General features: G+C 44.4%; 1 protein-coding gene and 1 pseudogene across 1 annotated transcript in view; one reads left to right on the forward strand and one right to left on the reverse strand.

Annotated features, from left to right (window-relative positions):
- LOC129393930 (heterogeneous nuclear ribonucleoprotein C-like 2) overlaps positions 1-25,277 on the forward strand; it is a 33,009-nt gene extending 7,732 nt beyond the window's left edge. Inside the window, exons 3-5 of the mRNA XM_055098139.2 lie at positions 9,645-9,893; positions 10,480-11,938; positions 21,461-25,277. Coding sequence (XP_054954114.2) covers positions 21,642-22,523 — 882 coding nt within the window. The 5' untranslated portion in view covers positions 9,645-9,893; positions 10,480-11,938; positions 21,461-21,641 and the 3' untranslated portion in view covers positions 22,524-25,277. The remainder of the gene's footprint in view (positions 1-9,644; positions 9,894-10,479; positions 11,939-21,460) is intronic.
- LOC117978588 (PRAME family member 2-like) lies at positions 7,920-10,950 on the reverse strand (annotated as a pseudogene).
- Positions 25,278-25,906: the final 629 nt, after the last annotated feature.

Raw genomic sequence — 25,906 nt, forward strand, 5'->3', positions numbered from 1 at the left:
TTGATAAAATTCAACACCCTTTCAGGCTAAAAACTCTAGATAAACTAGGCATTGATGGAACGTATGTAAAAGTAATAAGAGCCATTTATGACAAAACCACAGCCAATATCATACTGAATGGGCAAAAGCTAGAAGCATTCCCTTTGAAAACCAGCACAATGCATGGATGCCCTCTCTCACCACTCCTATTCAACATAGTATTGGAAGTTCTGGCCAGGGCAATCAGGCAAGAGAAAGAAATAAAAAGTATTCAAATAGGAAGAGAGGAAGTCAAATTGTCTCTGTTTGCAGATGACATGATTGTATATTTAGAAAACCCCATCGTCTCAGCCCAAAATCTCCTAAAGCTGATAAGCAACTTCAACAAAGTCTCAGGATACAAAATCAATGTGCAAAAATCAAAATCATTCTTATACATCAACAATAGACAAACGGAGAGCCAATCATGAGTAAACTCCCATTCACAATTGCTAAAAGAAAATAAAATACATAGGAATACAACTTACAAGGGATGTGAAGGACCTCTTCAAGGAGAACTACAAACCACTGCTTAAGGAAATAAGAGAGGACACTAACACATGGAAAAACATTCCATGCTCATGGGTCTGAAGAATCAATATCATGAAAATGGCCATACTGCCCAAAGTAATTTATAGATTCAATGCTATCCCCATCAAGCTCTAATGGAGTTTCTTCACAGAATTAGAAAAAACTACTTAAAACTTCATATGGAAGCAAAAAAGAACCTGTATACACAACACAATCCTAAGCAAAAAGAACAAAGCTGGAGGCATCACGCTACCTGACTTCAAACTATACGACAAGGCTACAGTAACCAAAACAACATGGTACAGTTATCAAAACAGATATGTAGACCAATGGAACAGAACAGAGGACTCACAAATAATGCCACACATCTACAACCATCTGATCCTTGACAAACCTGACAAAAACAGCTAATGGGGAACGGATTCCCTATTTAATAAATGGTGTTGGGAAAACTGGCTAGCCATATGCAGAAAACTGAAACTGAACCCCTTCCTTTCACCTTATGCAAAAATTAACTCAAGATGGATTAAAGACTTAAATGTAAGACCTAAAGCCATAAAAACCCTAGAAGAAAACCTAGGTGATACCATTCAGGACATAGGCATGGGCAAAGACTTCATGGCTAAAACGCTAAAACCAATGGCAACAAAAGCCAAAATTGACAAATGGGATCTAATTACAATAAAGAGCTTTTGCACAGCAAAAGAAACTATCATCAGAGTCAACAGGCAACCTATAGAATGGGAAAATTTTTTGCAATCTATCCATCAGACAAATGGCTAATATCCAGAATCTACAAGGAACTTAAGCAAATTTACAAGAAAAAAACAAACAACACTGTCAAAAAGTGGGTGAAGGATACTAACAGACAACTCTCCAAAAAAACCATTTATCCAGCCAACAAACATATGAAAAAATGTTCATCACCACTGGTCATTTAATTTGCATTTCTCTAATGCAAATCAAAACCACAGTGAGATACCATCTCATGCCAGTTAGAATGGTGATCATTAAAAAGTCAGGAAACAACATATGCTGGAAAGGATGTGGAGAAATAGGAATGCTTTGACACTGTTGGTGGGAGTGTAAATTAGTTCAACCATTGTGGAAGACAGTGTGGCAATTCCTCAAGGATCTAGAACCAGAAATACCATTTGATCCAGCAATCCCTTTACTGGGTATATATCCAAAGGATTATAAATCCTTCTACTATAAAGACACATGCACAAGTATGTTTATTGCAGCACTATTCACAACAGCAAAGACTTGGAACCAACCCAAATGCCCATCAATGATAGACTGGATAAAGCAAATGTGGCACATATACATCATGGAATACTATGCAGTCATAAAAAATAAGTTCATTTCCTTTGCAGGGACATGGATGAAGCTAGTAACCATCATTCTCAGCAAACTAACACAGGAACAGTAAACCAAAACACCACATAAGTGGGAGTTGAACAATGAGAACTCATGGTCACAGATAGGGGAACATTACACATCAGGGCCTCTCGGGGTGTGGAGGGCTAGGAGAGGGGTAGCATTAGGAGAAATACCTAATGTAGATGACGGGTTGATGGGCGCAGCAAACCACCATGGCATGTGAATACGTATGTAACAAAACTGCACATTCTGCACATGTATCCCAGAACTTAAAGTGGAAAGAAGAAAGAAAGAAAGGAAGGAAGGAAGGAAGGAAGAAAGAAAGAAAGAAAGAAAGAAAGAAAGAAAGAAAGAAAGAAAGAAAGACAAGACAAGACAAGACAAGACAAGACAAGACAAGACAAGACAAGACAAGACAAGACAAGACAAGACAAGACAAGACAGTGGAGGGGAGGGGAGGGGAGAGGAGGGGAAGGGAAGAGAAGGGAAGGGAAGGGAGAAGAAAAGAAATACCCATAAAATAGGAAAGCTGGCTGGTCACAGGAGAAGCATGAAAATATCAAGCAGTGATTTCATATAGCAGCAAGAAAAGAGCTTGTAAAATTAGCTGCAAGAATAAGGATAAGCCTTGACCAATAAGATCCGAGCAAGCAGGAAGGGGCTATGCTGGCTGACACTGAATTGGTCAGACATGGCACTGGGTTTGACCCTTGCCCTACCCCAGGCCTAATTATACACCTATTATGACAGTAAGTCACACACCAGCGCCAGGACGGTTCTGAGAATGCCCATATTTAGTATAAAAATAGTTAACACCTAGCCAGGTGCAGTGGCTCATGCCTGTAATCCCAACATTTTGGGAACCTGAGGCAGGCGGATCACCTGGTGTCGGGAGTTTGAGACCACCCTGACCAACATGGAGAAATCTCGTCTCTACTAAAAATACAAAATTAGCCGAGTGTGGTGGTGCATGTCTGTAACCCCAGCTACTCCAGAGGCTGAGGCAGGAGTATTGCTTGAACCCGGGAGGCGGAGGTTGCAGTCAGCCAAGATCGCGCCATTGCACTCCAGCCTGGGCAACAAGAGCGAAACTCCATCTCAAAACATAAATAAATAAATAAATAAATAAATAAATAAATAAATAAATAAATAAGTGACACCTCAGTTCTAGGAAAACTTCACCATTTTTTCTTAAAATCCTAATGATTATTTCAACCTCTCCTTAGAAATCCTATAAAATTAGAAACCCAAACTCTCTTGTACCTGACTCGCTCTCTTGAATAAGCCCTCTCTTGAGTGTGTTCCTTTGCTTTGCAATAGACACTTCTTGCCTTTTGCTTCATTCTGCCTACTTCCTAAACTCTTTCTTGCAGCGGTGACAAGAATGTGGACACTGGTTGGTGATTGAGTCTCTGGGCACCTGGAGACGACCTAAGCACTATGGCAATAGTCAGTCTAAAAATCACACAGGATATCCCAATTCACTCTCTGGTTTTCTTGGGGGAAAAATCCAGTAACTTTGGCCCCATATCCCCAAGGGGCATCACTCAGCACAAACTGAGAAGCAGCAGTCCTACCGCTGGGTTGTAAGTATGTGGCTTTATTCCGGGGTTCTCTATTCCATTCCATTGGTCTATGTCTCCACCTTCATACTGGCACCACGCAGTTTTGCTTACTATTGCCTTACTGTATAAATTGAAGTCAGGTAATGTGATGCCTCCATATTTGTTCATTTTGCTTAGGATTGCTTTGGCTCTTCAGCCTCTTTTTCATCTCCATATGAATCTTAGGATTCTTTTTTAATCTTGTGAAAATGGTGTTTGTATTTTGGTGTATGAAATTTTTAGACTGACGTTTTTAGATTGATGTTTGATGTTTGCAGTTTTTAGATTGCTTTGGGCAGTGTGGTCATTTTCACAATATTGTGTCTGTCAATCCATGAGCATGGGATGTTTTTCTACTTTTTTGTTGTCTATGATTTTTTTCAGCAGTGTCTTGTAGTTCATCTAATAGAGATCCTTTACCTAATGGTTAAGTGTATTCCTAGGTTGTTTTTGTTATTGTCACTGTTTTTGTTGTTGTTTTGCAACTATTGTGAAGGGATGGAGTTCTTGAATTGATTTTCAGCTTGCTTGCTGTTGGTATCAAACAGTGGTACTGATTTGTACATATTCATGTTGTACCTGAGATTTAAGTGAATTCATTTATCGCATCTACGAGTCTTGGTGGAATCTTTCCAGTTTTCTAAGCACATATGATCACATCATTGGCAAACACAGGTAGTTTCACTTCCTTCTTTCCAATTTAATTATACTTTATTCCTTTTGCTTACCAGATTGCTCTGACAAAAATTTTCAGTCCTATGTTGATTACAAGTGGATAAAGTGAGCATTTTTGTCTGCTTGTAGTTCCTAGCAGGAATACTTTCAACGTTTCTTCATTCAATATGATGTTGCATGTGGATTTGTCATTTTTGGCTTCTATTATTTTGATGTATGTTCTTTCTAGGCATAGTTTGTGTAAGCGTAGTCTATTATTTTACAAGCTCAGATTTGTACTCTGTTTTTCCTGAGTGCATTGTGAGATTTGGCATCTATTTTACCTGATATAAGTACAGCTACTCTTGCTGTTTTTGGTTTCCAGTTGCATGGAATATCTTATTCTACCCTTTCACTTTCCATCTACATGTATGCTTATAGGTGAATTGAGTTTCTGGAAAACAGCCTATAGTAGGGTCGTATTTTTTTACTCATTCAAAGACCCTATGCCTTTCACTTGCAGAATTGAGATAAATTATATTCATTGTTTTTATTGATAAAGGCTTAGTGCTCCCATTTCATTTCTTGTTTTTTGGTTGTTTAGAGACCTCTCTCTTCCATCCTTTTCTTATTGTCTTTCTTTGTGTTTAAGTAATTTTCTCTTCTGGAATCCTTGGAATGTGACTCTTCTGGCCAGAAACCTCTGTGGCTGGGGGCACCTTTGCCAGAGTTTTGATGGGGTTCACTGGGTTCGTTCTGCCCATGCAGCCTGGTAGACTATGCTTGGCTCATGTTTCAGGCCTGGAGCACATGCCTATTAAGGGCGGGTCAGGGCTGGAGTGGTGAGGGGTGTGTGAGTGAGCAGGGGGTCTGGCCACTTTGGACGGTCACCGGCTGCTGCTGCTGCAGCAGTGGGATGGGCAGCTCCAGGTGCCAGCATGGGTGCCAGATTTCTGCAAGGCTGCAAATGAATCAGGCACAGCACAAACAGCTTCCATGGTTGTCACTGGAATACACAGTGACACCAACACTGAAAGCTTGGAAATGCCAGGAACTGCAGAACCCCCAAAAGGGAGTCACAGCCCTGGCTCAGGAAGCTCCCACATCTGGGCTCCTGGAAGAGTAGTCGCTCTTCTCTTTTTCTCTTCACCTACAATTTGGTGAGCAAGGGGCATGTTTCAGCTTTATTTGTGTTATTGCTCTTTTACCCCACCATTAGGCGGGTCTCAAGTTTTTGTCCTGTGACCAGGAAGAGTGAAATATGCAGGCAAGTGGAGGGTGAGTGAGATAAAGAGGAGCTTTACTGAGCAATAGAACAGCTCAGAGACCCACAGTGGGTAACTTCTTTCTGCAGCCAGGGCGTCCTGATGAGTGTTTAGCTCTGAGCAGAGAGGAGGCCCTGGGGTGCGTGACCCCTCCCTCCTGGCAGGTTATTCCATCATCACCACAGCTCTCAGTAGAGAGGAGGCCCTGGAGTGGGTTGCTGCTCTCTGCAGGAAAGTCATCTCATCATCTCTACAGCTCTCAGCAGAGAAAACGACCCGGAGTGGGTTGCTTGTCTCTACAGGAAAATCATCCCAACAGTGGGTAGTTCCTCTCTGCCACTGGTCTTCCTAATGTTCTCCCTGAGTCTGGGGTTTTTTTGACATCAGACAGGAGAAAGTATGCACTTATTGGGTCATAGGTGGCCATGAGCAGGCACAGAAAAGGCAACACATGTTCCCACTCTGGTCCATAGGACTGGTGGCCGAGCCCACGGGCTTCAGGCCCTCCTTGATCAGAAGGTGGAGCTTCACCAGTGACCCTCACCTTCCTGTCCAGGATTCTGTCTGCCTCCCACCACCAACCATGGAGTCCAGGTCACTTGTACCAAGGAGCATCCAAAGACCAGTGCTGATCAGTCCGCAACACCCCTCAGCCTCCCTCCTACACTCATCAAGGCCCAAAGTCCAGAGGGTTCAAGACAGCAGTGGGATGGTGCATCAGCACTGACCCGATTGTGCACAGACCCGCCTGGGCTGTGACAGCATCTGGGCTTGACCACAACCACACTCCAAAATTAGAGCAGGTGCCATGAGAGATGAGGCAGTGAGAGCGGACACCCCCAAGCTGCAGGAGAAGGGGGGATCTCCTGGACCCTCGAGAGTACTGGGGGACCTCATTTGGTAACTGTGACCTGGACAGCTTCAGTTGCATCTTTGGAGCTACTGACCTGCCAACTCAGGAGGACCAGGACTCCCTCTTGTCCCAGGCTCCCATCAGCTCTGAAGTGTACGCAGCCTTGGCTGTGCCCTTTCTCTGTGTTTCCCTGCAGAAGTGACAGTTGAGAAGCAGGTACACAGCAGCTCTGGCCAACCCCGCACAAACAAACCCAATGCTCCTGGGTGTGGTTTAACCAGCCCCAACTGCACTATCATCCAGGAGCTTGCAGGCTAACAGCAGGCAGTGAGCAGTGAAGTAGAGGCTGTGGTGGAGACTCCAGACCCGAGACAAGGTTCCATTTTGCCATGAGAGGGTGTGGTTGGCACAGCTGGCTGCCTCAGGGAAATGGAGCACAGGCCTGCCTCATGACCCAGTCAACGGGGGTGCCTCCAGGAGTGGTTCATGGTTCCCAGGCCCAGCAATCGGGCTGGTCACCCCTATGGGGGCCGGATCTCGGAAACACAGCATGGGGTGGATCCGCATAGAACCTCCCTTCAAGACCTGGGAGCTTGACACTGTTAGCAGGATGGGCACAGTGGCCAGATAGCTGGCCAGGTCCTTGAGGCAGGTGCCATTTCTGCTTCTCACCCTGGCCCCCTGATGGTTGGCCCCAGCTATGCCTTCTGGGCCTGGCATCCGCACATCTTGTGCGAGCGTGGCACCACCCCATTCCTATCTTCTCCTTGGGGCCCCTCTCTGCCCGTCCCTTCGCGCCTGACCGAGCTGTTCCCCTTGGACAAAAAAGTAAGAAAAAAACTGATGACTGAAGAGAAGTAAAGAATGGGTGGAGATCATCTGTATGCCTGTTTTCCCAGCGCTTTGGGAGGCCAAGGTCAGTGGATCACTCGAAGCCAGGATCTTGAGACCAGGCTGATCAACATGGAAAAACCCCATCTCTATTAAAAATACAAAAATCAGCCAGTCTTGGTGGAACGTGCCTGCAGTCCCAGCTATTTGAGTGGTTGAGGCACAAGAATCACTTGAGCCCTGAAGGAAAGGATTGCAATGAGCCCAGATTGCACCACTGCACTCCAGCCTAAATGACAAACTGAGATTTTGCCTCCAAAACAAACAAAGAAAAAGAATGTGTGGGAAATATTTAAAATGATCAAATTTTATTTGGTTGCTTTGATGTTCTACAGCTGAAACTCAATCACAGACAAAGTAGTATTTCATTCTTTTTCCATCAGTAACTCAATAACTAGATATTTCTGGTGGATAAATTGCTACAACAGGTTAAAAGTTTTCATTCAGGGGCTCTTTATTGCTGATATTCCTTGGTAACCATCCTTGCAGGGATAACATTCTCATCACTGTAGAACTTTAGCTTCTCTTTCCGACTCTGTAGGACACGGGTCCCTGAAGTTCTCATTGATGTCACCTCAATATTTTCCTTCAGCCTTGCCCCCTGCTGTTATGTTTTTTTCCCTCACACTGAGCACTTCCCTGTGCTTCCTTTAAGCTGCATGTGGCCTGGACACAGTCACTCACGCCAGTAATCCCAGCACTTTAGGAAGCTGAGGCAGGAGGATCCCATAAGCCCAGCGGAGGCAGGAGGATCCCAGAGCAACACAGAGAAACCCTGTCTCAAATTGTCTTTCATAAAAATTTTGGAATTATTAAAAAATGAAATAAATAAGAAAAGAGAAAAATAGTTTGCACCTACATAGTAGATTTTAGTGTCCAAGTGCCTGGAAGAGAACTTTGGATTTCTCTACCCCGCTAGGCGCGCCTTCCCTAGCAGCAAAGATGGAGCTCCAGTTCCTCAGACGGTGATGAGCCACAGGAAGGGCAGGGGGTGGGGCCAATGAAGATCCTCTTGGGCTGCCTGACTTCCCTCAGTGTACACATCAGCTCAGCCCGAAGTGGGGTGAAGATCTCCCAAATGACACGAACCAAGGAATTCAAACTCTCCTCAGGGGCAGGATATGTCTCCAGGCTTAACTTGCTCAGCCCACGGGTGTGGCGCAACAGGTCCTTCAGGGCGTCAACAGACATGCAATTTCTGCCAAAGTAGAAGGTGGTGAGCTGGGAGCAGTGGCTCAGGCCAGGCAGAACGGCACTGAGTTGGGAGTAGTGGATCTGACAGCCCTCCAACACGAGGGTCTCGAGAGAGGCAGCAATTTTCTCTAGCAGAGCTCCGAGGGGTTCAAGACTGATGTGGAACAGCAGCACGTAGCTGAGATTCAGATGCTTTAGGTAACCGAGGCTTGGGAACTGGGAGAGACACTTCACATCCTCTTCCAATAGGTTGCCATAAGTTAATTCCAAGTTCTCCAAGGGGTTCTGGAGGCACCTGTGGAGATCAAGAAGTTAGTTCTGGGCAATGGTACCAGTTAGATGAAGGTAGTGGGGAATAACCTCAAGGAAAATACCTGCTTCAACCAAACACAAGTTTGTTGCCACCATCTGATGATGGTCCTCATGCAAGTTGCTGCATGATGAGGACCCTGATCGTTCAGGGGCTGTCCCATTTTAGCCTCAGCCCTTTCACCATTGCTTGTGTGATTGGTTCAAGGCCATAAAATCTCTAAAGCCTTTTTTTTTTCATCTTTTAGCAGAAAACTTCATCTCTGGGCCACAGGTACCCGGTGGGAGATGTGCACAAAGAACTCAACTGAGCAAGGTCTAGGGACATCAGCTAGGGCTACATGTCGGCAGGGGCTCCCTCACATGCCTGCATCTGCAAACCAACTGTCACTTTTTACCACTCTCATGCCTACTCCCTCACCTCCGTCCCCGAAGCACACATTTCCCATGTCAATTACCTTTCCTGGAGTTCAAAACAACCTTTTACAGACAGGGAATTAGAGACAGGATCATTCGTGATCACTAAGCTGGTGAGGACAGACCTTCTATTGTGAAATGGACAGGTTTGATGGGCTTTCCCTCCTTTCATACCCTCCTCTATTATCTCTTTGACATCATATCAACTTGAAACACACTTTGTAACAGGAAATTCACACGTGCACCCCCAATAGAGCTGAAACCCCCACTAACTAGCTTGTACATGATGTCCCTCTCTAGCTTCTACCCCAGGTGACCCCTCTGCCCTTATTTCAGTGATCCTATGATAGCCACTCCAGGACATGGAACACTGAATGGGACAATGTGTTGACATTCTGGTGTCCCCTTCACTGTGACGTTGCCACTGGCTGGCACACAGTACATGCCTTCTAGTGTTTGCTGTAACAGAACAAGTCTGTGCTGTGGTCTGCATACAAAGTGCACAATCCTTTCTCACCTGATCAGCTGTTCCAGGTGCCCACTGAAGAAGGTGATCAATTTTATTTTAAGCAACTGGAGGTGTTCCAGCCTGAGGAACACAGAGCTGAATTTGGTGACTAACCGTCCTTCGAGTTCATTATCTGACGTGTAATGATGGCACCTGGAGAAAACGAGTTTGCCAAGAGTCTTCATCTCCTTCAGGTAACAACGAAGCTTTCTTATCAGATGTGGCCAGCACGTGTTGTGAATTTCCAGCTCCTCAATACTATTCAGGTATATTATTTTCTTTTTTTTATTATCATACTTTAAGTTTTAGGGTACATGTGCACATTATTTTCAATGACTTTCTGAGATATTTAATTGGCGTTAGATGATTGACCAGCTTACTACAGCACAGATGTACTAAACCTCTCCTTTGGTAAACCCACTGGAAGAGGTATCTCAGGCATTCATCCTGGGGTATTTCCTTGAGGCAGATGTCTACGAACACCTTTAAGGGCTGGTGCTCTCCCGTCCTTGGACAGTCCTCTGCTGTCTGCCTCTTACTCATGGCCTCTGGGAAGCAGGACAGGGCCCAGGCTCCAGGCCATCTGGCCCAGAAATTCTCATCAACATCCCGCAAATCCAGCACTTGAAGTTTCCACCTCCTGTGGGTAAAGTAAAGGAGAGGCTCAGAATTTAGAAGGACCCATCCCTGACCTTTGCTTTCATTCTCATCCCATAAATCAGCTGCTCCTGTCCTCGGTGCTCCCTGTTCTCTCTGTCTTTTCTTGGTCCCTTTTCCCTTTGGATTCTGACTGGTCCCCACTTCTATTGCCTTTACCTTCCACTGAGTAAAGGCAGGTTTCTGTTCCCACAGTGGACCCTGTATGGTGAGCAGTCCTTTCTCTGAGGATCTGGACAATGGCCAAAGCCTCCCTGAGTTTCCTCGCCAACACCATCAGAAGACTCTGGGCCACACTTGGGTTACTTCTCTGCCTGACCCTGCTGTTCTTTCCCTGGACACCTAAGCCTTATCTACCAGCCCTCCTGGGTCACCTCACCTGGGGCGATCCTTCTGTATAAGCAGCCTATGAAGCCCTTCCAGCAATGCTTTCAACGGCTCCAGATGAAGCATCTTCATCAGCGATCCCAGAGGGAGGCACGTGAAAGGTCAGGCCTGCACCATCACCGTCAGAGTCTGGAAGTGTCTCCTGCTGAAGGCCTCCATGAAGAGTGGGAGATAGAGCACCCTGGGCAGCTCCTCCACAGCAGAGATGGCCAAGGCCTGGTCTCTTAGCAGGCTCTGCCCTGCCAGCTCCAGGAGTCTCGGTGGGGCCTGGATCCTCATACTGATGGATCTGCAAGAAAAATCTCTAGAAGACAAATCCAGGGAAAATGTATCACTCTCAGGGCAAACACAATCACCTCATCTTCTCCTAGGACCAATATCATTGCTCTGGTAGAGGTAGAAAAATTACTACTTTACCCCAATTCCACTGTGCTTGGTGGCCTCAAATCTATACTTCTGCTTCTGCTGGTACCAGGAAGAGTATCTTCCAAACACCAAGGAGGGAGGGGTCAAAGAGACCATTGACCCATTAATTTTCATCCTTCGCTCCACTGAATCCCAGAACCACTGGACAGTGCCACTGAGGATCCTGAAAGCCAAGCTCTACCTCTTTGAGGAAAAATTTCTTGTCACTTACCACCCTAAAGCATTCAGAATGAGAGTGTCCCGTGGGCCCAGACAGCCTCCATTCTCAGTTCACACCATGAACATGCTGGGGGAACGCTAAAGGGACTCCCTAAAATCGATGCCATTATTTTTTATTTTGAAAATTTTCTACCAGAAATGGACCAGGTGCTGTGGCTCATGTCTGTAATCCCAACACTGCTGGACACCAAGGCAGGCAGATCACTTGAGGTCAGGAGTTCGAGAACAGCCTGGGCCTACATAATGAAACCATCTCTCTACTAAATATACAAAAATTAAGAATCATTTGACTCCAGAAGGCAGAGGTTTCAGTGAGCCGACATCGTACCACTGCACTCCAGCCTGGGTGACAGAGTTGGACTCTGACTCAAAAATAAACAAATTGATAAATTAATTAATTTAAATATTACCCAGGTGTGGTCATGCATGACTGTAATCCTAGCTACTCTGGAGGCAGAGGAAGGAGAATCACTTGAAGCCCAGAGGCAGAGTTTCCTGGGAGCTCAGCTCAGGGCCCTGCACTCCAGTCTGGGTGACACACTCAGAGTACATCGCAGAAAAAAACAAACTAATTCACTGGAAATGTAAAAGTGGTGTGATGGTATTCCACAGCATTTGGAAGGTATGTATAGAAATGCTAACTGTAGCTGGGCATGCTGGCTCACTCCTGTAATCCCAGCACTTTGGGAGTCTGAGGTGGGCAGATCTCCTGAGGTCAGGAGTTTGAGGCCAGCATGGCCAACATGGCAAAACCCCGTGTCTACTAAAAATACAAAAATTAGCTGGGCATGGTGGTGAGTGCCTGTAATCCAAGCTACTCAGGAGGCTGAAGCAGGAGAATCACATTCAACTAGGAGGCAGAAATTTCAGTGAGCCAAATCACACCATGGCACTCCAGCCTGGGCAACAATAGGGAAACTCCATCTCAAAAAAAAAATTAACCAGAAACTGTAAAAGTGCTACCATGCTATTCTAGAGCACTGTAACTCTAAGATGAAGGTTCCTATAGACATCACTTCCACATACTCACAATTAACCACTTTTTGATGGATCCTAGAGGCAAAAATAAATCCCACGATCTGAGCAAAACTGCACTCTTGAGATTGGTGTGTGGGATACCTTTAAGGATTTTATGAAAATGAAAGCACACTTGTAGAATCACAATAACACCAAGTCTATGAACTGTAATTGAAGGGCACAAAAACAAATAACTTCAAACGTCAAGAAATAAAAATTCATCTCACTGTAAATTTTTAATATACTTTTTAAAAACCTGCTTCGATAAGAATTTTAAAATGACAAAAACCAAGCACAAATCACAATCTGATGGATGAAGACAAAACTACATTTAGAGAAAAAATGAAAGCCTAAATCTGTTCATCTCATGAAACAGAAAAATATTGTGTGCCACTTTGGGATGTGTGTCACCGTCCCTGACTGGCTGGCTGCTGATCAGATGGGCATGACCCTAAGCAGGTGGTGACTTACCAGCGCTGGACTCACTTTGCAGAGTTCTGGGACCTCTCAGAGAACCAAGCAGTAGCTCCAGGAATGAGTGCTATGGGTCTCTTCTGGGTACCCTCAGGAGATTTTATGGACCTTTCTAACCCCACCGTTCCCTTCTCAATCACCAGCTTCCAATCAGAAAGTGATACCTGATTAGATCTTGCAGTCACACCCAGTTAATCCTGATTGAGTTTTCAGCTTTCTTCTGACCAACTGATTGAATTAGACACAGATTTATGGAAGTAAAAGAATAAATAATAGAGTGAAAGTCCAAAACTCATTCATTCATTTATTCCCCAAATACTGATGAAGTTTGGTTAATAGATGACTTTCATAGTGATACAGGGAAGGGATTAATCTGTTCCTGATATTAGACCAAAAAAAAAAAAAAACTTTAAGGTGTCCTTATTGGAGGATGTTTGGCCACATCAAAATTGTCAAAATGTTTCAGAGCTACAACAGCCTGAAGAAGATAGTGATGTCATTCCCAAGAAAACAGAATAAAAAGCTGTGTATATCGAATGGTCACCTCGGTTTTATGCTATCTAACATAGCAGATCATATGCACATTCAGGTAGAAGAAAGGAACCACTGAGGGTGTGATCTATCTCAAGACTAAGTCAAGGCTTCACCGAAGGAAATCAGCACAAAATGACCAAGTGAGGTGCGAACTGAGCGGAATGAGACTAGGTTTTCTAATGGGAACCTGCAAAGGAAACAAGACAATGTAAAACATGGTGGTTATCTTGTGGGCATCTAGATGTCAGGACTGAAAGTCCTTTGTCAAGATTGAGTTTATTTATTGATTGTTTGATTTTCAGACTGGGCCAACATCTGTCACCCAGGCTGGAGTGCAGTGGCATGATTTCAGCTCACTGCAACCTCAACCTTCTGGGTTCAAGCGATTTTCTCACCTTGCCTCCCGAGTAGCTGGGAATTATGGGTGTGCTCCAACATGCCCCACTAATTTTTGTATTTTTAGTTGAGATGGGGTTTCACCATGTTGGCCCGGCTGGTCTCGAACTCTTGACCTCAAGTGATCTCCCCACCTCAGCCTCCCAAAGTGCTGGGATTACAGGCATCAGCTATCTCACACACCCTAGATTGAGTTCAGAAATTCAAAGGAGAATCATCAAAAGAGATAGGTCAGACTCTTAAACCATAACATTGGCTTTGAGAACACAGGGGGCAGGTATAGTCTTGGCCCTACTAGAAGGTAAAGGGTGTTTACCCACAAAAATGATGGGCTCCTCTCAGAAAACCAGCTTGCAAAGATGGAATCTGAGAATGTGAGCTGGAGCAGAGGCCAGAGAGAAGATCGGGGCCACACTTGGGAAGGGAAAGCAAGCAAGCTCAGGCCTCCAATCCCAGCCCTTTGGGAAGCCAAGAAAGGCAGAGTGCTAGAGCTCAGGAATTTGTGAGGAATATGGGCAATGTGATGAGACCCTGTCTGTAATACAAATACAAGATATTAGCCGGGGGGAGGCAGTGTGCACCTGTAGGCCAAGCTGCCTGAGAAGTTGAGGTGGGAGGATCACCTGAGCCCAGTGAGGCTTCTACTTCCCACGCCCCACTTTGTCAACCTGAGGCTGAGGGTGAGCTCAGCACCAATAATGGTTGTGAGAATCTGTGTTCACTGAGCATCCACGAGGCACAACAGACGGCTGGTACCGATCATCCCAGACCTCAGCTCTTCCTCATGGAGAATCTAAGGCATGTTGCTATTTTCCCCATTTCTAACCTGATAAACCTGAGACTTGGCCAGAGAAAAACCTGCCCATGTTCTGGCAGCAAATGATTGGCAAACAGGCATGAGCCACCACGGTCAGCCAGAAAAAAGTACTTAATAAATTACCAGCTAACTAAATGCAACACTGCATTAGAAAGTGATAGACAGGCCAGGCTCCGTGGCTCATGCCTGCAATCCCAGCACTTTGAGAGGCTGAGGCAGGTGGATCACCTCAGATCTGGAGTTCGAGACCAGCCTGACCAACATGGAGAAACCCCATCCCTACTAAAAATACAAAATTAGCCAGGCGTGGTGGCGCATGCCTGTAATCCCAGCAACTCAGGAGGCTGAGGCTGGAGATTCGCTTGAACCAAGAAGGTGGAGGTTGCAGTGAGTCAAGATCGTGACATTGCACTTCGGCTTGGGCAACAAGAGTGAAACTCCATCTCAAAAAAAAAAAAAAGAAAGAAAGAAAACAATATAGTAATATATAATGGCCATTCCAGGAATGCCAGCCAATCACAGAAAAATCGAAGTGTAATTCAGCATACTGACAAACTAAAGGGGGAAAAGCAAGGTTCCTACAAAATGCAGAAAGGAATTGAAGAAAAATCAAATTAAATTTATCATAGCATATTTTGGAAAATGAAATGTTGTGTTGAAAACTTGCATTAAACATCAGATGTAATGGATAAACATTAGCTCCCTTCCTACTGAGATATGAAACAAGGTAAGACCCTCAGCACCTTAGGATTTGAAGGCACGTAGGTATTTTGGTCAGTAGTAAAGACTCCAGATCCAGCAGACCCAGACTGTTTAATTTAAGTTCAAAACTGGCTCAGTACCATCCTGGCTAACACGGTGAATCCCCATCTCTACTAAAAATACAAAAATTAGCCAGACATGGTGGCAGGCACCTGTAGTCCCAGCTACTCGGGAGGCTGAGGCAGGAGAATGGAGTGAACCTGGGAGGCAGAGCTTGCAGTGAGCCGAGATCGCGCCACTGCACTCCAGCCTGGGCGACAGCACGAGACTCCGTCCCAAAAAAAAAAACTGGCTCAGTGGCCAATGGCTCTGTGGTCTTACCCAACTTACTTAACCTCTCTGTGCCTTAGCTCATTCACATATAAAATGGGATAATATCAATATTGACTTCACAGAGTGTTATAAGTTAATCTATTTAAGTACTTCAAGCTGGATTTGACATAGGGCAAGCAAGGATATTTTTATTGTTATTATATTTGAAAAATATATTAGTAACAAACTTAGGTGAGAGACCAAGGTCTATGGTAAAGTTGATTATAAGCCTTCATACACCCCTGTCATTCTGAAAATCTTAATTATAACAAGGCCCGGTGGAGTGGCTCACGTCTGTAATCCCAGCACTTTGGGAGGCTGAGGTGGGTGGATCACCTGAGGTGAGGTGGGCGGATCACCTGAGGTCAGGAGTTCGAGACCAGCCTCACCAAAGTGGCAAAACTATCTCTCTATTAAAATACAAAAAATAGCTGGGCATGGTGGTGGACACCTGTAATCCCAGGTACTCGGTAGGCTGAGGCAGGAGAATCACTTGAATCCAGGAGGCAGAGTTTGCAGTGAACCAAGATGGAACTATTGCTCTCCAGCCTGGCGACAGAGTGAGACTCCATCTCCAAAAAAAAAATAATTAGTTATAACAGCATGTCCATTCACTCTCCAAAGTGTCTAGGACTGGACAATTAATTGTGAGGCCCTCTTCTGTAGCACCCTACACTATAGCATATATGTGGATTAGTATAAATACACATACAAAGTTCAAGTATATATTCCATATACTTTCTATATACTTATATTCTAAGAGGTCACATGCAAATTCAAGGCTACGTCAAAGAGTAGAGTGGCTATCTATGGAAAGGGGAGTGGAAGTGAATCATGGTAATAAAAAATAGGTGTAGATATAGATATGAATATGTAGACATACACACACATAACGGCAAGAAAAGGGAATGTCATGGACCAATGATGACAGTGAGCCATGTAAAAAGGCTACAATTTTTGTGATTGTGTGTCCATTTTCAGGATGGGTTGTAGCTTACCTTTTTAGAAAGGCTGATGGCATAGTCATAGTGAATAAATGATTATAAAATGTGTTTCATTTCTGGCGCACCTCTGGAGAAACTTGACACAGAGTCTCTGATGCCCAAGCTGGAGTACAGTGGTGCTATCTCAGCTCACTGCAACCTCTGCCTCCTGGGTTCAAGTAATTCTCATGCCTCAGCCTCCCAAGTAGCTGGGATTACAGGCATGCCACCACACCCAGCTAATTTTTGTATTTTTAGTAGATAATGGGGTTTCACCATGTTGCCCAGGCTGGTCAACTCCTGGCTTCAAGTGTTCCGCCAGCCTCAGCCTCCCAAAGTGCTGAGATTACAGGTGTGAGCCACCACGCCTAGGAAGACTGGATTACTTTAATATAATTTTTACCACCCCATGGGAAAATACAGCCAGACCCCTCATAAGGTATTTTTTTTCACCAACTACAATCAGAAGCACTGATCATAAAGTATTTACTGGAGAACCTATGCCTTTGATAATAGAACCTCATGTATCCCCTGCACATTTTAGCTCTGACCGTGTAATCAGGGGTTCAACTCCAACGGATTAACCATTGCTTAAGTTGCAAAGCCTAAATTGCTCAGGCATGTCCGATGGGAAAAAGGTTTAACCTCTTAACTGTTAACACAGCCTGGCTGACTGTTTGAATTGGCATCACCTGAAACCAGTTGGAAAGGCCATGTGAGCTTGCTCCACTATCTCCAGATTGGGGAGACAGGCTTGGAACTTGTCTCCTGTCTCCCTGTCAGTTAACTATTTTTTATTTTTATTTTTATTTTTTTCTTTGAGACAGAGTCTTGCTCTGTTGCCCAGGCTGGAGTGCAGTTGCATGATCTCAGCTCAGTACAAACTTGGCCTTCCGGGTTCAAGTGATTCCTGCCTCAGCCTCCCCAGTAGATGGGATTACAGGCGTGCATCACCATGCCTGACTAATTTTTGTATTTTTAGTAGAGAGGGAGTTTCACCATATTGGTCAGCCTGGTCTGGAACTCCTGACCTTGTGATCTGCCCGCCTCGGCCTCCTAAAGTGCTGGGATTACAGGCATGAGCCATTGTGCCCAGCCCAGTTAACTCCTAATAATTTTTAATTTTTTCCCAAAATGGAGTCTTGCCCTGTCACCCAGGCTGGACTGCAGAGGTGCAATCTCAGCTCACTGCAACCTCTGCCTCCCAGGATCATGCCATTCTTCTGACTCAGCCTCCCGAGTAGCTGGGATTACAGGAATGGATCACCACACCAGCTAATTTGTGTATTTTTAGTAGAGACAGGGTTTTCCCATGTTGTCCAAGTGGTCTCAAACTCCTGACCTTGTGATCTGACTCCCTCGGCCTCCTAAAGTGCTGGTATTATAGGCACGAACCACCGTGCCCAGCCTTTTTTGCTTTTCTCAAACCATGGTGGTGTAGTATTGGGTTCTATGCACTTAGGAGAGTGAGCTCATCATTCAGTAACAATATGACTCAGTACCACGAGACCTTTCAAAGACTATTTCCGGTAGGTGAAGGAGGCTTTCGATGATGATTGGACCTTCATGCCCTATCATTTGGAGATTGTGTCTTTTAAAATGGCCCTAAGGGAAATCTGCCCATGAGCAGCATTGGATGAGACCATACCAGGTGACTTAAAATTAAGGATAACCAAGGAAAAAAGCCTTTCTTAGAAGCAGACATCATCACATGGTAGACAGCTTTTTTAAGAAAATGGAACAAAACTCCATTCGATCTCCTTCCATTGACTGAGACTTGGTTTTGTTTTGTATTAACACAAAATGATCAAGCCTACATTTTATTTTGTTACGTACTTTCACCACTCAAAGCAAACACTTTCTAAGGTCTCTTGTTCAAAATTTAGCCACCGTCACTAACCAAAGCAATTGCTGGCTATGGAGTCATTTAGATGAATGGGAAGGATCACAACTAATAGTAGAACCTGCTCTCACACACGGTTGGGTAATATTTATAATTAAATGACTCGGCACTGAGAAGAAGCTATAGATGCAAATGGGTGGCCTATGACTATTATTGATTTCATTATTGGTAACTTATCTCTATGCATAGGAAACATTAGTGTAACTGGGTCTAATCTAGGTGGTGTCCCAGACTCTTGTTGCCCAGGCTGGAGCGCAATGGCACAATCTCAGCCCACTGCAACCTCCACCTCCCGGGTTCAAGTGACTCTACTGTCTCAGCCTCCCAAGTAGCAGGGATTACAGGCATGTGCCACTACAGCCAGCTAATTTTGTATTTTTAGTAGAGACATGGTTTCTCTGTGTTGGTCAGGCTGGTCTCCAACACCCAACCTCAGGTTATCCTCCGGCCTTGGCCTCCCAAAGTGATAGGATTACAGGCACGAGCCACCGAACCTGGATAGAGAACATTTCTGATGGCTCCATATTGATGGAACTTCAAATAACTCTCTGGTAAATTATTTTCTGTAATACCCTTAAATAAAAAATGGAGAAGCTGAGATCCAGATCAATGTAGACTTTGGTACAGAGTTGGTGGTACCAGAGCTGCCATATCCAGTTTACACCCCAACCTGATATATCAGCAAATCTCTTGGAGTAAGGAAAATATTTCTGAGGAGGTGTTTCACATGAAGTTCAGAAAACTCCTGTGTTTGAAGCAGTCCAAATGACATTTTGTGGCAACAAAATATATGGTCTACTTAACAGAGAAGGAGACTATGTAAGAAAAAAAAAAAAAAGATGTTTATCCTGAAATGAGCAAAGCATTGGGAATGGATGTGAGATTATTTTGGGAGAAAAATAGAAGACGAAGGTTTTGAAAGGAAAAATAAGGAGGATTATATAAATTGTTTTGAAAGACCCATCCTTGGTCCTAATAATCAAAACCAAAGGGGCATCAGTGAAATGTTGGATAGATTCCTCCTCCACCCCCTCAGTAACCCCCAACATGTTTACCAAGTCTTGGTTCACTCCCAGGATCCCATTAAAACACCAAGCTCAACCAAGCCCATCCTCTACCCTCACTTCCCTTTGCAATTTTGACATGATTTTGTTACAGGACCATCAGATTCCTATGCCTGCTGCACAGTAGCTTACCAATATTTTGAGACAGCAGTGTTTGCAGCAGAGAGTTTAATGATCACAGGGTGGCTAAATGAGAAGCTAGGAGGAGATCCTCAAATTCATCTCCCCAAGGAGTACTGAGGGTTTCCAGTGGATCCTGGATAGCAAGGGGCTGGAAAGTTGATATAGAGTTAAGAGGGATGAAGTCATCAGGATGTCAAAACTGCATTCTTTGGTGAGTTGGTGCCTTGCAGAGCCCTTCAGATCAGCTGGCATCTGTACTTTCACTGACATGCAGAACGTAAGAATATCTCAAATGAAAAAGTTAATGTTTTACAAGGCTTAAATTGTTGTCTGCAGGGCAGTTAAGGGGAACTGTAATCTAAGGTCTAAATGATTTGGGGACAGTAGGCTGCCAGCAACCATGAGGAAGAAGGTCAGAGAGCAAGCTGACCTCATGGTGAATGCTGAATGCACTGCAAGCTTGGTTTATTTTTGTTTCTCCCCCTCCCTTCTTCACTGATTAAATTTATAAAGTTTATAGGTATCGTTTCAATTTCTTCCAAAGAAGCCTTAACCTAAGCACTGAGACCACTCACGCCCTGAGCGGCACCTCTCTTCCACCAGCACGAGGGAATAAACTGCTACCTTAGGTGATATAAAACCCACAAGACCATTCCATACATGGAGATTTTTATTCTTATTTTGTAGGGATGACTCCTCTGTTTTTATAAAGCTGTTTTAACTAGAAAGCATTTTTATAATTTTGATGTGGCCAAAGATCTCCCCACAACACTACTTTCAGGTTTTATTTTTCTGTCTAATATCCGGAACAGATCAACCCCTTCCCTGCCTCACACTCAGGACGTGAAGGCAACATATCAGTAAAATTCCATCAGTGTTTGTGGATTTCATGAATGAATGCATTTTTTTTTTTTTTTTGACAAAATCTCCCTCTGTCACCCAGTCAGGAGGGCAATGGTGTAATCTCGGCTCACTGCAAACTCAGCCTCCAGGGTTCAAGGGATTCTCCCACCTCAGCCGCATGAGTAGCTGGACTACAGGCAGCCACCATCGTGCCTGGCTAACTTTTCTATTTTTGTAGAGACAGGGTTTCACCATGTGGGCCAGGCTGGTCTTGAACTCCTGACCTCCCGTGATCCACCTACCTTGGCCTCCCAAAGTGCTGGGATTACAGGTGTGAGCCACCTCACCTGGCCTTGAGTGAATGAATTCTTGACTTCCACTGTATCCCTAACGCTGTCAATTTCTTAATTCATGAAATGAATATGCATATGTGATATGAATGGATATCTGGTTCAATCCATTAGTCTTCGGACAGCCAAAAACCCAATCAGGATTAACTGAGTGGAGTTCAGAAATGCAACCAGATATCGCTTTTTGATTGGAAGCTAGCAGCGGATATGGGGAGGGGCGTGGGTGGGAGTTGTGATGAGAAAGGTCAATAAAAGCTTCTAAAGACCCACAGGACAGACTCAAAGTCTTCAAGCCTGGAGTTCCTGCTTGGCTCTTCCTGAGGTCTGAGCACATTCTAAACTACATCCAGATCTGGTAAGTCACTAATTTCTGTAAGGACACTCCCATCTGACCTACAGTCAGCCGGTCTAGAACGGTGACAGTGCAGCCTACGACGGCACAGAACTATATCCTGTCTTTTTTTCTTTTTTACATATGACCAGTTTCAAGCTTTGATTTTTTTTCTGAATGCAATTTTGTCTTTATTTCAAAAATGTTGATTGTGCTTTTCTTTACGTCATTTCAGAATTCTTGTTGGGAGCCATTTTGTGAAGAGAGGAAGACTGAGCTGTTTTGGCTGCATTTCTGGCCTCGAGCCGCAGTCAGCTTCTCCACGTAGAACCCGGCAGTAGGAGACTTAGAATCGAATCTCTTCTCCCTCCCGCCTCCTGTTTTTGGCTTTTGGAGAAACCTTATCATCCAACACAATGGCCAGCAACGTTACCAACAAGACGGATCCTCACTCCATGAACTCCAGTGTGTTCATTGGGAATCTCAACACTCTTGTTGTCAAGAAATCGGATGTGGAGGTGATCTTTTCCAAGTATGGCAAAATTGCAGGCTGCTCTGTTCATAAGGGCTTTGCCTTCGTTCAATATGATAAGGAGAAAAATGCCCGGGCTGCTGTAGCAGGAGAGGATGGCAGAATGATTGCTGACCAGGTTGTAGATATTAACCTGGCTGCAGAGCCAAAAGTGAATCGAGGAAACGCAGGTGTGAAACGATCAGCAGCAGAGATGTACGGCTCCTCTTTTGACTTGGACTATGGCTTTCAACGGCATTATTATGATGGGATGTACAGTTTCCCAGCACGTGTACCTCCTCCTCCTCCCATTGCTCTGGCTGTAGTGCCCTCGAAACGTCAGCGCGTATCAGGAAACACCTCACGAAGGGGCAAAAGTGGCTTCAATTCTCAGAGTGGAAAGCGGGGATCTTCCAAGTCTGGAAAGCTGAAAGGAGATGACCTTCAGGCCATTAAGCAGGAGTTGACCCAGATAAAACAGAAAGTGGATTCTCTCCTGGAAAACCTGGAAAAAAATGAAAAGGAACAGAGCAAACAAGAGGTAGAGGTGAAAAATGCTAAGTCAGAAGAGGAGCAGAGCAGTAGCTCCATGAAGAACGATGAGACTCATGTGAAGATGGAGTCTGAGGGGGGTGCAGATGACTCTGCTGAGGAGGGGGACCCACTGGATGATGATGATAATGAAGATCAGGGGGACAACCAGCTGGAGTTGATCAAGAATAATGTAAAAGAGGCTGAGGAAGGAGAGGATAACAGAGACAGCACCAATGGCCAGGATGACTCTTAAGCACATAGTGGGGTTGAGAAATCTTATCCCATTGTTTCTTTACCTAGGAGCTTGTCTAACAACAAATTTTTCACCAGATCCTCTCCCTTAGTATCTTCAGCACATGCTTACTGTTCTCCCCATCCTTGTCCTTCCCACATTCATTAATTCATATTGCCCTGCACCTAGACCCATTTTCACTTCCCTTGACACCCCTAGTAGTTTTCCTAAGTCTTACCCTGTAATTTTTGCTTTTAATTTAGATACCTCTTTATGACTTAACAGTAAAAAGGATGTATGGTTTTTATCAACTGTCTCCAAAATAATTTCTTTTTATGCAGGGAATACAGTTCTTTTCTTTCATACATAAGTTCAGTAGTTGCTTCCCTAACTGCAAAGGCAATCTCATTGAGTTGAGTAGCTCCTGATAGCAGCTTGGAGTTAGAAGTATGTGTGTTACACCCCATATTAGTGTGCTGTGTGGGGCAGTTCAACAAAAATCTAACAATGTATTTTTGTGAATGAGAGTTGGCAGGCATGTCAAATGCATCCTCAGAAACATAATTGGTGTTATAGTCTTCAAACATGTTTTCTAAAGTTGATACTGTGGGTTATTTTTGTGAACAGCTTCATGTTTGGGACCTTTTTCCTCAAAATAAACAAGTCCTTATTAAACCAGCAATTTAAAGAAAAAAAGTTCTTGGTGGGAGCAGTGACCCATGCCTGTAACTACAACACTTTGGGAGGCCAAGGCAGGAGGATCATTTGAGCCCAGGGCTTCGAGACCAACCTGGGCAACATGGCAAAACGCTATCTTTACAAAACATTTGTTTTGAGGGGTGGGATGGAGTTTCACTCTGTTACCCAGGCTGGAATGGAGTGGCACAATCTCAGCTCACTCCAACATCCACCTCCCAGGCTCAAGCAATTCTCATGCCTCAGCCTCCTGAGTAGCTGGGATTATAGCCACCCGCCACCATGCACAGCTCATTTTTATATTTTTGGTAGAGACGGCGGTTCACCATGTTGGCCAGGCTGGTCTGGAACTCCTAACCTCAAGTGATCCACGTGCCTTGGCCTCCCAAAGGGCTGAGATTACACCAGTGAGCCACCAATGCCCTGCCTCTTTTTTAAAAAATTAGACGGGCATGGTTGAAGGGGAGCAGCCCCTCCACACCTGTGGGTATATCGCATCAGGTGGGACGAGAGACTGAGAAAAGAAATAAGACACAAAGTATGGAGAAAGAACAGTGGGCCCAGGGGACTGGTGCTCAGCATAAAACATGTGAGAAAAGGAATGTGTGTCACAAGTTCAAGGGAAGGTACTCTGCCTGGATGTGCATGTAGGCCAGATGTACGCTTCTCTCCACCCAAGCATCTCAGTGGAGTAGAGAATAACAGAGCAGCATTGCTGCCAACATGTCTCACCTCACACCACAGGGCAGTTTTCCTCCTATCTCAGAATAGAACAAATCTGCAATTGGGTTTTATCCTGAGACATTCCATTCCCAGGGGGAGGCAGGAGACAGAGGCCTTCCTCTTATCTCAGCTGCAAGAGGCCTTAATCTTTTACTAATCCTCCTCAGCACAGACCCTTCACGGGTGTGGGGCTGGGGGATGGTCAGGTCTTTTCCATCCCAAGAGGCCATATCTCAGGCTATCACATGGGGAGAAACCTTGGACAATATCCGGCTTTCCAGGACAGAAGTCCCTGTGGCTTTCCACAGTGCATTGTGCCCCTGGTTTATAGAGAATGGAGAATGGCAATGATTTTACCAAGCATATTGCCTGTAAACATATTGTTAACAAGGCACATCCTGCACTGCCCTAGATCCCTTATACCTTGATTCCATACAACACGTGTTTTTGTGAGCTCAAGGTTGGGGCAAAGTTACAGATTAGCAGCATCTCAGGGCAAAGCAATTCTTCAGGGTACAGGTCAAAATGGAGTTTCTTATGTCTTCCTTTTCTACATAGACACAGTAACAGTCTGATCTCTCTTTTCCCTACACATAGTGGCATGCATCTGTAGTCCCAGCTATTTGGGTGGCTGAGGTGGGAGGATCCCTTGAACCCAGAAGATTGATGCTGCAGTGAGCCATGCTCACACCAGTGCTGTACTCCAGCCTGGGCAGCAGAGTCAGACTCTGTCGGAAAAAAAAAAAATCTTAACCAAGCAGTTAAAAAAAATCCAATTAATTGTAATCAGTAGGCAGATCCCAAATGCCTCAAAGAGGGAGAGAAAGAGTTTAGAAGGCTCTACATGCTAGCATCCCATTCAGACTGTTTAATCCTACCATTGTGGTTTTGTAAGAAAAACAGTCTTAAAGATTTCCAATAATTCCCACAATGGCCATAAATTAACCTGGGTGTCATTTTCCCACCAACTTAAAAAGGCACGTGAGAGGCCGGGCACAGTGGCTCACACCTGTAATCCCAGCACTTTGGGAAGCCGAGGCAGGTGGAACACCTGAGATCAGGAGTTCGAGACCAGCCTGGCCAACATGGAGAAACTCCATTTCTACTAAAAATACAAAAAATAGCCGGGCGTGGTGGTAGGCACCTGTAATCTCAGGTACTTGGGAGACTGAGGCAGGAGAAACAGTTGAACCCAAGAGGTGGAGGTTGCATTGAGCCAAGATAGCACCTTTGCACTCCAGCCTGGCCACAGAGCAAGACTCCATCTCCAAAAAATACTACTAATAATAATTATAACAGCATGTCCACTCACTCTCCAAAGTGTCCAGGACTGGACAATTAATTGTGAGGCCCTCTTCTCTAGCACCCTACGCTATAGCATATATGTGGATTAAAATAAATACACATAAAAATGCAAGTATATATTCTATATACTTTCCATATACTTATATTATATAAGGTCACATGCAAATTCAAGGCTAGGTCAAAGAGTAGAGTGGCTATATGTGGAAAGGGGAGTGGAAGTGAATAATGGTAATAAAAGGAAACAGATAGATATAGATATAGATATGAACAAGTAGACATACACATATATAGCTCCAAGAAAGGGGGTTGTCATGGACCAATGATGACAGTGAGCCGTGTAAAAAGGCTAAAATTTTTGTGATTGTGTTTCCATTTTCAGGATGAGTTGTAGCTTACCTTTTTAAAAAGGCTGATGATGCAGTCATAGCAAATAAGTGATTATAAAATGTGTTTCCTTTCTGGGGCAATTCTGGAGAAATCTCTAATGGTATGAGAATTCAGTTTACTGGGCAGGTTATCACACAGATAAAATTTTACAGATCCAATGACACTAGCATTAACTTCATTATCCTTGGTATTCTATAAAGGTTGAGTGAACAAATGGTATCTTTAAACGAAAATTAGCTAAACTGACAAAGAAAATTGGATTATTATTATTTATTTTTGAGACAGAGTCTCTG

Source organism: Pan paniscus, chromosome 1 (genome assembly GCF_029289425.2).
Source record: "Pan paniscus chromosome 1, NHGRI_mPanPan1-v2.0_pri, whole genome shotgun sequence".
Classification (NCBI taxonomy): domain Eukaryota; kingdom Metazoa; phylum Chordata; class Mammalia; order Primates; family Hominidae; genus Pan; species Pan paniscus.